Source organism: Agelaius phoeniceus, chromosome 22 (assembly GCF_051311805.1).
Source record: "Agelaius phoeniceus isolate bAgePho1 chromosome 22, bAgePho1.hap1, whole genome shotgun sequence".
Lineage (NCBI taxonomy): Eukaryota > Metazoa > Chordata > Aves > Passeriformes > Icteridae > Agelaius > Agelaius phoeniceus.
Genome location: NC_135286.1, coordinates 4,602,169 through 4,613,446, shown reverse-complemented (window position 1 = coordinate 4,613,446; position 11,278 = coordinate 4,602,169). Strand labels below are relative to the sequence as shown.

The following is an 11,278-nucleotide window of genomic DNA, read 5'->3' as shown; positions in this document are numbered from 1 at the left end:
AAAGGCAAACTTTGCTCCTGGCTGCCCTGGCCTGAAGAGTTCAGCCTTGGAAGCAGAGTCCTTGTAGGGAAAGGCTGGCAGGGAGCTCCCCTTGCACTGCCCCAGCTCTGCAGTCACACCCACCTGCTTGGCTGCCACCTCCTCGTCACGGCCATCTCCGATCACCACGTACGTGACCTTCTTCCCAAACCGTGACACGATCCTCTCAAAGCAGCTCTCCTTCCCTGCCAAAGACAGGACAAACAGAGCCTCAATAGCTCCCTTCCTCCCAGTACAGAAACACTTCTTGTCTTGCTGGGCAGGGGTAGCACCCAGTTCAGCTCCCAAGGCCAGAAGTGAATCACAGCATGAGCAGCTCAGCTGCAGAAATGGCATTTCCCCTTGTAAAGATCCCAGCTAACCCTCAGCAGATGGCACAATGCCAGACTTGGCACACTCCCTTACCTATTTTTGTAGCACTATAAATATTTTCAATGGGAAACACCTCGCCCAATCCATACAGAAGAACTTTGGCAAGAGCTGGCATCAGCTGGGTGGTTGTGATCAGGATGTTCTCACAGTTTTTTCTGAAAGAAGAAAAACACTTTTAACAGCACATCTACAGGCAGTGGTGCCAGGACTGCTCCAGGCAGTCTGATCAGCTTCCCCAGCTGCCATGTGCTTTGCTGTCCTGCTTTCAGGAGGCATTTTAGGACAAGTTTTGCAATTTTTACTTGTTTACTTCTGGCAGAATTCCCTATCAGAAAAACCATTTGGTGAGCATGGGGAACTTGCTAATTACAGGTGTTGCAGCAGAGAAACAGGTGAGTTTCTGCCCTCAGTCACTTGGCAGCAGTGTGACAGGGGCAGTGCCCAGCACAGTCTGCACCCCAGGGCCAGAAAGGGCTGAGAAAGCCTCACATGCACTTCCAGGTTCCATACCTGGACTGGATGAGCAGCAGGGATTTTAATGCAGTTTCCAGCCAGGAATCTGTCAGCACTTCTATGTCAGTCCTCAGTCTCTGCAGAGCTTCCCTCTTCTGTGGGCTAAGCAGGCCTGCAAGGTGAGGAACACATGTTTGCCTGGCAAGTGTGACACGGGGAGGGCTGTCCCCAGTGCTCTGCAATAAATAACACAACTGCCTGCAACAGATAACTGCCTGCTCTGCAATAAACAATACAAGAATGAGCCCAGACATCCATCCAGGACTCTGACCATGGCAACTGGGCAGAGACTTATCTGCAATTATTTCAAAGCATTTTTTCAGGATACAAACAAAGACACTTCCCTTGTACAAAGCACTTGCAGTAGCAGGGGTCCAAGGCCACAGAGCAGGGGAAGGAACTCCTACAGTCTCTCTCTGACTTTCTGCTTTCCAAGGACCCTTTCCACTTGAAGCCCTTTTATATATCTTTTTTTTTAACTACCCCCCCCTTATTTTATTCCCATGCTTGTAATTGCTTTTAGGTATAAATTTTCTTCAAGCCTCCAGTTTTGAATTAAAAGCAGACAGAAGTGAAGCCCATTTCTGCTCCTGACAGAAAACACAGCAAGAAAGGAGCACATGGAGCCTGCACATCCCTCCAATGTCCATCCATGAGGTTTGAGCCCCCCTCACTGAAGCCTTTGCTACACTGAGGCCACACAGGGACCCACAGCAGGCTGCACTGACAGCTGCTTCATCATGTAACTTCCCACAGGTCCTGAAAAACTCTGCATCCATGTTTCCCATAAGCAAAATATGAAATCATGATCTGATCCCCCCCTACAAGAAATCAGGTAACTGCAGCACACTGAACTGCAGACCTATACTGGCAGATTTTTAAGGCTGAAAGCTGTAACTTTGAACACCTGGTTTTTAAAAAATATGTCCCCAAAAAAACCATTTATCAAGGTTTTTGTGTAGGCAAAGAGTACCCAAGCCCACAAGGAACCAGGCCAAGCCACCCTACCAGGTGAGCTGCTCCAGCAAGGTTCCTTTTCCAGGGATGGCAATGCCAAGACTCAGAGTAAACAGAAAATTCATCTCCATTTGCTCACTATGGTTTGCATGATTATGATTGCTTTGGAGTTGGAAGCAAGCTAGAAGGCTTTAAGTGACTTTGTGGAGAGAGAGCAGAGAAGTCCTATCAAACTGTGGATTTAAGTGACTTTGTGGAGAGAGAGCACAGAAGTCCTATCAAACTGTGGGCCTGACAGCCCAGGGGTGACCACTGTATTTCCTGACAATGGCATGAGCAGAGGCAGACTTTGTGGAGACATGAATGAGAGCTCCTGAGCAGCAGGGCAAATTCAGGCCACAGCTGAGCAGAGTGCCAGGCAGCCTTTCACACCCAATTAGCAAAGGGAAACTATCTGCACCAAGCCCTTTGCCACAAGGACTGAGTGCCCATCCTTATCTCCACATAAATCACAGCCTGCACTGGGGCACACTGCTCAGTTTTGGAAGTACCCTCGTGGGAATTTGATCCCAGCTAGCACTAGGAGAATGCTTCACTCCTCATGTCCCACACCAGGAAAGCCAAAGCTCTGAGGAAGGCTGGAGTCTGGCCTCAGTCTCACCTCCGACGTTGGTTTTGTATTTGTTGTAGATCTCGCGCACCCTGCGGTAGCGAAAGGCCAATTTCCTCATCCAGTCCACGCCCTGCACGCCCACCGAGGAGCTGTGGTTGGCAGTGCTGCCCGAGCCACTGAACCCATCCGTGGAGAAGTTGTAGTTGCTGTTCCAGGAAAGCAGATGTGTTAGGTGTGTCACTGACACGTTTTCTGAAAAATACCTCTGCGAGGATTTTCTCCTGAGAAGCTGAGAGGGCTCAGAAACAAAATGGAAACAATAATTATCTGATTGCTTGGAATGTGGTTTGGAGGTTGCTTACCAACAGGTGCATCTTTGACTGGTTCCATGTGGGTTGTTTTTACTTGATGACCAATCATGGTCCAGCTGTGTCAGACTCTCTTGTCTTTTATTATTCATTCTTTTCTAGCCTTCTGATGTCTCCTTTCTTCTATTCTCTTACTATAGTTATAGTATATCATTTTCTTTTAATATAATATATATCATAAAATAATAAAGCAGCCTTCTGAAACATGGAGTCAAGATTCTCATCTCTTCCCTTGTCCTTGGGGCCCTCACACCCACATTAGGTGTGCCACAGCAGCAGAACTACTGAGGCATTTCTGGTGAGGCTGCTGATGGCAGCAGCTGGAGAACACCTCAGAGAGGAGCTGCACAAGCACCCTGGCATCTGGAGAGCAGAGCCTGGCTCCTGTGGGAATGCTGACACCCAGCTGCTGCACTGATACCACTCCCTTCACACCTTCCACTACAAAACCTTCCTTTATTCATTGGTTGCTCACTCCTCTGCCATACAGAGCATCCTTCCCACTGACCCCTTCCTCATCCTCAGCACATCTTCCAAGCACAGCATCCATACCCCTCCATCACAACTGCAGCTCCACAAGCAGATGAGCTGCTTCACCAGTTTATAACTGCAGAAATCAAGTCCTGCTTCACCACTTTTCCTGTATTTCTTTCTCCCTGACACACCTTTCTCAGACTTTTTCATGAGCCAGCTCAGCTCAGTAAAAAACCTTCCTCCCCCTGTTTGATAGTGAGCACCATAAGCTCCCAGAGGGATGCAAACCACAGGGGGACTTCCAAAGGTCAAGATCATGGAATCACAGAATGGTTCAGGTTGGATAGGACCTTCAAGATCATCTCATTCTAAACCCCTGCCATAGGCAGGGACTTTTTCCACTAATCTAATTAGAGTAACCATTAGATTAGGTTACTAATCTAATGCTGTCATCAGGAGATCTGAAGTGCTGATTCTCCATTCCTCATTTGTCACTGAGCACAGAGGCAGCATTCAACAGTGGCCAATGTAATTCACAATATCATTTCAAAACCCTTAATGCTCTCTAGGTCTTCAAAGAAATGTCCCCCAGCAAACAAACACTGTTCCAGGTTTCATTCCCTGGCACAATGCTGAGCTCCATCCCTGAACCCCATCTGCATTTGAAGTCTTCACAAAACCTGATTACATCAGCAATACATTTCCTGCATTCATCAGTACAACCTTAGATCCTGGCCGTTGTCATCAGATGCCACATCTTCTATGTGTACCTGGTCACACTCCTGTTAAAGACAAAAAAACCCCAAAAATAAAGTCATGTTGTGGTAATCCAGAAACACACTGACATTTACAGATTAAAGAAACTGTGATAGAAACCAATCCCTTCACACCTCCCAACAGCAACAAGCCATGCCACACTGCCAAGTGCTCACCAGTCCAGAAATGCAAATCCAGGATGGATCAGACATCACTCTTTCTATTTATACAGCTTCAAGCAAAAACCCAGCAGAAACTGAGAGAGCTCCTGACACTGGAAGGCTGCAGAATTCCCCTCAGCTAAGAGTGACCCCTGATTTGGCTGTGCTTACAACAAGCAGTAGAGACTCTGAAGCACAGAGCCCTCAGAGAATGAAGTGTAATTGTGACATGATAACGTGGAGTTCTGCCTTTCAAACACATTTGCCAGGTACCTCCAAGTCATTGAAAAACAAGTGAGTATCAGCAACTTCAAAAATCATCTCCTCCATGGACAGACCTGAGCCAATCACTAGAGTTGGATCCTGGAAAAACACAAAAAGAAGGAGGGAATTGTCATGAATCTCTCATCAGTTAAATTGCAGAGTTTTCCACTGTATATCAAACCTGGCATAATTCCAGCTACATTCAATGGTGTTAACTGCAATTTCCCTAGTATTTTAAACAACTCAATTAAAAAACCAAAAACCCAGACACTTTAGTGCCCCACAGGAGAGACTGTTACATTTTCACAGTGAGCACATACAAAACATTCAAAAATCTACAGTGGTTTTTTGCAGAGAAAAAACACTTCTTTCCCCTGTGTGCAAGGACCTCAGTTATTCCCAGTGAGGATGAAACCAGTTTGACAGACTTGCACTGTAAGAAGGGCCATGGTGGTGATGTCCATGTCCTAGCTCTGTATAAAGCCAAATTTAGTTTTTTCCCTGCTCCAAACTGCCAACAACTCAAAAGTACCACCATAGAGAGTTTAAAATAAACCAAACTACTCCTTCTCCAAAGACTAACATTTAATTCTGCATGACAGAAATAGGTTTTCTTCCATGGAACAGACAGCATTACCTTGCCATATTTTTGAGCATAAGACCCTGTGAGAAGAGAATGGAAGATGATGATGGTCTCATCCAGGTCCCAGAGGAACACCCGCTGCAGAGAGAACAACAGGAGGTTAGAGCTGAGATATTCCAGGCACTGAACTGCAACAAAGGAACAAGTTTTAATTTTGTGCTTAGCTGCAGTATGCTCTAACAGGTATGAACAATTGTCATCTTACAGGCTGAACACATTCAACTCTTCAGTTTACTGCAGTGGAGTTTATTTATAAGCACACATTCAGGCTATGGCTGTTTGGTCAAACTATTTCAAAAGCTTCTCTTTGCTTTTATAGTTATGAAAGTAAAGCTTGGAGTGCTAATGAATTTTAGAGGCCTGCTGAGGTGAAGTGTACTTCCTGTGATCTGGAGAGCAGCAGGTGCATGCCCTTGGTGTTTGTCAGAGAAACCTTTGTTACAAATAAGGCAATGGGCTGCCATGAGGAATGGCAGAGTTTTGGTACAGAAGGACTTTGAGAGCTGGGCCAACAGGTGGGGTGGAAAAACCCCTCAGACTAGTCCAGGCTGAAGGAGCTGGAGGGCAAATTGGACACCAGGACAAGCCAGCAGCCACCTCACCCTGTGGAGCAGTGACTTTCCTGCAGGAGTGTGCCATGTGTGCCAGAAAGGAGGGGCTGTCTCAACCTATCTGGCACTGGGAAGGTCACCCCAGACTGCATCCCTGGTCCCAGGGATCTGTGAGGAAATGAGAGTTGCCAGCAAAATGCTACTGAGATGGTCAGCAGCCCACAGGAGAGGCTAAGGAAACTGAGATAGCTCTTCTCAGCAAAGAGGAGACTAAAGGATATCCAACAGGAGACCACAACCAATTGAAAGGGACTGCAAAGGAGATAGAGACAAATTCTTTTCAGTAGAGGCAGATGGAAAATTGCTGTGGAAGAAGGGGGGAAATTTGCAGCATGGGAGATTCCAAGTGGAGACAGACAAGCTCCTTCCCTGGGTGGATGTGGTAGTGCTGGGACAGATCATTAGGAACAGGATCTCCCTGTCTGGGTACAGGATCTCCCTGTCTGGGTACAGGATCTCCCTGTCTGGGTACAGGATCTCCCTGTCTGGGTACAGGATCTCCCTGCCTGGGTACAGGATCTCCCTGTCTAGGTACATCTCACTGTCTGGGTACATCTCACTGTCTGGGTACATCTCACTGTCTGGGTACAGGATCTCCCTGTCTGGGTACAGGATCTCCCTGTCTAGGTACAGGATCTCCCTGTATGGGTACAGGATCTCACTGCCTAGGTACAGGATCTCCCTGTCTGGGTACAGGATCTCACTGCCTAGGTACAGGATCTCCCTGTCTGGGTACAGGATCTCCCTGTCTAGGTACAGGATCTCCCTGCCTGGGTACAGGATCTCCCTGTCTAGGTACAGGATCTCCCTGCCTAGGTACAGGATCTCCCTGCCTAGGTACAGGATCTCCCTGCCTAGGTACAGGATCTCCCTGTCTGGGTACAGGATCTCCCTGCCTGGGTACAGGATCTCCCTGTCTGGGTACAGGATCTCCCTGTATGGTACAGGATTTCCCTGTCTGGGTACAGGATCTCCCTGTCTGGGTACAGGATCTCCCTGTCTAGGTACAGGATCTCCCTGTCTAGGTACAAGATCTCCCTGCCTGGGTACAGGATCTTCAGCCTGGAGGCTCTTGTGGCTCAGGCAGACAAAGCCACAGCCCCAGTGCTGGGGACTATTTACCTCCAGTTCACTGTCCTGGGAGGAGGAGGTATCTGCTTTCCTCTTCCCTCTGTTCTTTCCAGGGATGTTTTTTCTTGCTTGCTCATCTAACTCTTTACTTGCTGTTGCTCTTGGTAGCAAAGGACTTGTGGATGCATCTCCTAGAAGAAAGAAATCACACAGCTCTCATCTCCTTGTGTCTCAAAACAAACACCAATACAGCACTGGCCACAAACCACCTTAGCAAAAGCTAAGATGTAACTTTACTATATGGATGCAGTAGCAGTTGAACTCTGATTACAACATAAACCATGATTTCTTTGTCCCATCATTTCAAAACAGCTCTGTCTCCTCAATCAGTCCCCCAGAACTGAGCTATTGCAACAGCTACTGCCTGCAGAGCAAAGCCAGAGCAGAGCAGCCATTTCACTACCCTGGAGCTACTCTATTACTCAACTATGTCTATTTTATTTAATAGACAGTTGAAATAAAAGAGTAACAGTGATGATGTTGGAGATGATGGGTGGAGACACAGCCTTGGCCAAGCAGCATGGCCAGGACTGACAGGGAGATGGGATGGAGCCTGTTCTGCTGCTGCTAAGAACACCCCTCCTAGGGACAGAGGACATCACCTCCTGCAGCCAGTGTTCAGAGTGCTCCCTCTCCCTGGGGCACACAGAGCAGTGCTGGCATGGCAGCAATAAAGGTTTCTGATACCTAAATTTGGCTGGCCCAACATAATACTCTGCACACCAGTGACACCAGGAAGGTTCTGCCAAGGAAGGCAAGTGTCCCACTGGGCCCAGCATGACAAGATGCTGCAGGTACCCTCTGGACACGTTTCCCCACACCTGCATCCTGCACTGTTTAGCAGAGGGATTCCACAGCCCCAGCCTCACCAGAGGAAGGTCTCTGCACTGCCCGAGCTGGCACCAGGGCATTTGGTTTCTCCTCTGGGAAGGTGGTGGTGGCCAGGGCCAGGCTCTCGGTGCTGCTGTCTGCTGGTGGCACCACTCCAAAGCCTGAGCTCGGGTAGCAGGTCTGGTACTGGCTCTGGCCAAGGATGGTGTAGGTGGGATATTCCTGTTGGGAAAGAGTTACTGATGGTAGGATACCTCGTTCAGAAAACACTCTGAACCTCTGACTTTTGTATTAGAATATCCTGTCACAAACTCATTTTATGAAAAACCCTTTCATTAGGATCTTTTCTCCTGAGAAGCTGAGAGGCCTCAGAAATGAAATGTAACCAATGGTTATCTGCTGCTGTGGAATGCAACAGCTGCATCTGTGATTGGTCTCATGTGGTTGTTTCTAATTAATGACCAATCACAGCCCAGGTGTCTCGGACTCTCTGGTCAGTCACAAGATTTTATTATCATTCCATTCCTTTCCTTTCAAGCCTTCTGATGAAATCCTTTCTTCTATTCCTTTAGGATAGTGTTAATATAATATACATATCATAAAATAATAAATCAGCCTTCTGAAACATGGAGTCAAGATTCCCATCTCTTCCCTCATCCTGGGACCCCTGTGAACTCCACCACAATATCCTGTCCAAAACAAATCCCAGCAGAGCACAGTCTGACTTTATGCTGTTTCATTCTGCACATGAAGACATTCCCAAAAAGGGCTCAGAGCTCTGGCTGCCCAATGGCCCCTGCACAGGCAGGTTCTGCAGAGGACACCAGTGACCACAGGGCCATTCCTCTGCTTCCAATGGCTGCAAAAATTAATTCAGAATGAATGAAGTGACAGTAACAGGGGAGTTGAGTGGATGCCAAGACATCAGTGCACTCTGTGCTCTGGAATGTGTGGTTTTGTCTTGCATTTGACAGCGACAGAAAGTGACCTTGGGCCTTGCTGAGGGCACAACTACAGAACAAATGGCCCTTACTCATGTGCTGACTTAATCAAGCAATAATTCTGCATGCTGGAAGGTATCCATCTATGAAAACTACTTAATTCATTTAGGAGATTGCTCAGCACCTGGAGCTGTGCTTGAGGATTTCACCTTCTGCTGCTGACAGTAAAAAATGTGACATCACACTATTCTGGTACACAGTGCTCTCCTGATTCCCTTGAAGAGCTCCCTGGGTTTGTGCACCACATACCTTGGTCTGAAATACTTAAAGAAAATCTTTTTTTTCCCCTTATATGTTTAAAAAGCAATAGCATAAGCACAGAGGGATTTTTGTGCATCCATTGCATTCTCCACACTTCCTGTATTCTCTTTCTGAAAAGCTGGACACTGAAGGCTTCCTCTGTATAACCAAGTACTCAGAATGGCAGTCAACCACCCACAGAGGAAAAAGGCAGGGGAAATGGTCTTTGTTAGCTTGCAGAGTTTCTCACTTTGTTCTAGTCCACCATCAGAATGCACACCCTACTTTACTGGGTTGGGGCTTGTTTGTGTACAACCTCCTCTCCTGTCCTTGCTGAGGGAGAACAAAGGTGTCAAGAGAACACCCAGCTCCAATCCTCCCTGCAGGTTTAGTCCTCAAAAGAGCTGAATTGTTTCTTCCCCTCCATCTCTCTTGCAGAGATCTCAGTTTTAAGCCTCACCTCACAATTTGCAGAGGAGACAACAGCTCTGAACAGATGAAGTGAGTTTGTTGCAAAGGCCAAGGGAGAAGCATCATGGTTAAAGAGACAGCAGGAGTGATTTGGTGATTTGAGTTACACACTGAGCCCCACAGCCCCAGTACCACTGTGCTCCATTTGAAATGACATTTCCATGTTAATTTTGATCAACTTGTTAAACAAAGGTAAAGGAGATGGTGCATATAAATTTACCAAGGAAGTTTTACCTGTGAGATGCTGGCTACTGCTGATGTGGAAATATTGACAACAGTTGAGGATGTAGAGACTGGACTGGCATTGGTAGTTGATGCTGTAAAATTGAGAACGACTGCATTAAATATTCTAGAAAAGCATAAAAAATGACAAATTGTGAAATAAATACTTACTAGGCAAATGTGCAAGCACTTGTGCTTCCAGCAGCACTCTGCTACCAACACCCAGAAAAGGACTGGGGTGTGTTTTGACACCAGTCACATTTCAGTTGGGTTTAAGGAAAGAAGAGCTTGTACATCTTTAAAAACAGTCCTTTCCAGTGGTTCTGAAACCTTTTCCCTCCATGGTTGCTAAGCAATTGATGTAGAATTAAAAAGGTTTTTACATATTTGATAAGATAACAGTCCCATTCTGATGATCAATCAGTAGCAGTTGAAAATGAATCAGAATAAATCAAGAAAAAGGACATTAATGTGTTTAAATCAGTTCTGCTAAAAATGCATCAAACTTAGCATTTTTAGTCTAATTAGATTTAAAATTTAAGGAAACATTAAGAAGTTTCAAATAGTAGAAATAGAGTGTTTCCTTCTGGAGAAAGTGAGCATCTCTCCCAGCATCCCTGTGTCTAGAACAGCTTTTTGGATGTGATTTTCTGAAATAATCTGTCAGCAGCTCACAGGATGAGTTCTTAGGGATGTGTAGTTGTTGGCACCACCTTGAAGATGTTTCCTAAGCTTTGTGTCACTGCATTAAGTTCTCCTAAAACACAAAAGAAGCTGCTAGAGCAGCACTTGGGAACACCAGTGGTTCAGCAGTTTTTGGGGCTTGCAGACACAGGGCCACTCCACTAAACACTCCCCAGCATGGGGTTTTGGGACTCACAAGGATAACAACATATAATTAAATCAGCAGGAACAAAACCAGAATGTACAAAACCAGATGCCACCAAGAACGATTTTCTTTTCTAAACCACTTTCCTCTGCACACAAATAAAACAAAACAAAAAAAAAATCGCTTTTAGATGCTTATATAGACTTGTAGAAATTCACAGTATCCCTACCTTACCATCACTCTGGGAAAAATCCTTATTTTCTGCAAATACCACCACAAAAATTCACCCCAAGAACTCAAACTTCTGAAGGATTCAGTCCTGCTCCCCCAGGAAAACAGACCCACCATGAACTCTTAACAAGTGTATGCTGTGCTATGGCAAGCACCAACACTACCTGGTGCCTCCTGGAAAGAGGAATGCATCCAAAATACACCTCAAAAGAGTTAAGAAAAGAAACAGATCTTAAAAGTTGTGTAGAAATACACAGGATTTACAGGAGATGAGGAACATGAAGGGTGACATCTCTGTGGAAGCAGAAGCAAAGGGAAGAAATTAGCCCCAGAAACCATTAGAAAAAGGCAAAAGGGCTGCACTGACCAGCAATAATGGCAGTGAAGACACTCAAGGACCTACAGCAGCTGCACAGGTGTTGAAGCCCAGCTGTGTGAGCCCAGGAACCTGTCACAAACACTCCTCAAAACAACTGCTCAAAACCAGGGGCAGCTCCCAAATCAAGCTCCTTCCAATTAATTCCACATGATGGAAACTATCAAGGCTGTTA

General features: G+C 46.2%; 1 protein-coding gene across 10 annotated transcripts in view; it reads right to left on the bottom strand.

The window, feature by feature from the left end:
• The window catches only part of EYA3 (EYA transcriptional coactivator and phosphatase 3), a 42,475-nt gene that overhangs the window by 4,340 nt on the left and 26,857 nt on the right, over nucleotides 1-11,278 (bottom strand). For all 10 annotated transcript variants that reach the window (XM_077189450.1, XM_054648455.2, XM_054648454.2 and 7 more), the window contains 10 exons: nucleotides 9,680-9,762; nucleotides 7,772-7,955; nucleotides 6,894-7,033; nucleotides 5,155-5,238; nucleotides 4,527-4,616; nucleotides 4,060-4,118; nucleotides 2,543-2,700; nucleotides 922-1,036; nucleotides 445-566; nucleotides 124-224 (listed from right to left, as the gene is read on the bottom strand). In XM_077189450.1, the coding sequence (XP_077045565.1) occupies nucleotides 124-224; nucleotides 445-566; nucleotides 922-1,036; nucleotides 2,543-2,700; nucleotides 4,060-4,118; nucleotides 4,527-4,616; nucleotides 5,155-5,238; nucleotides 6,894-7,033; nucleotides 7,772-7,955; nucleotides 9,680-9,762 (1,136 nt within the window). The remainder of the gene's footprint in view (nucleotides 1-123; nucleotides 225-444; nucleotides 567-921; nucleotides 1,037-2,542; nucleotides 2,701-4,059; nucleotides 4,119-4,526; nucleotides 4,617-5,154; nucleotides 5,239-6,893; nucleotides 7,034-7,771; nucleotides 7,956-9,679; nucleotides 9,763-11,278) is intronic.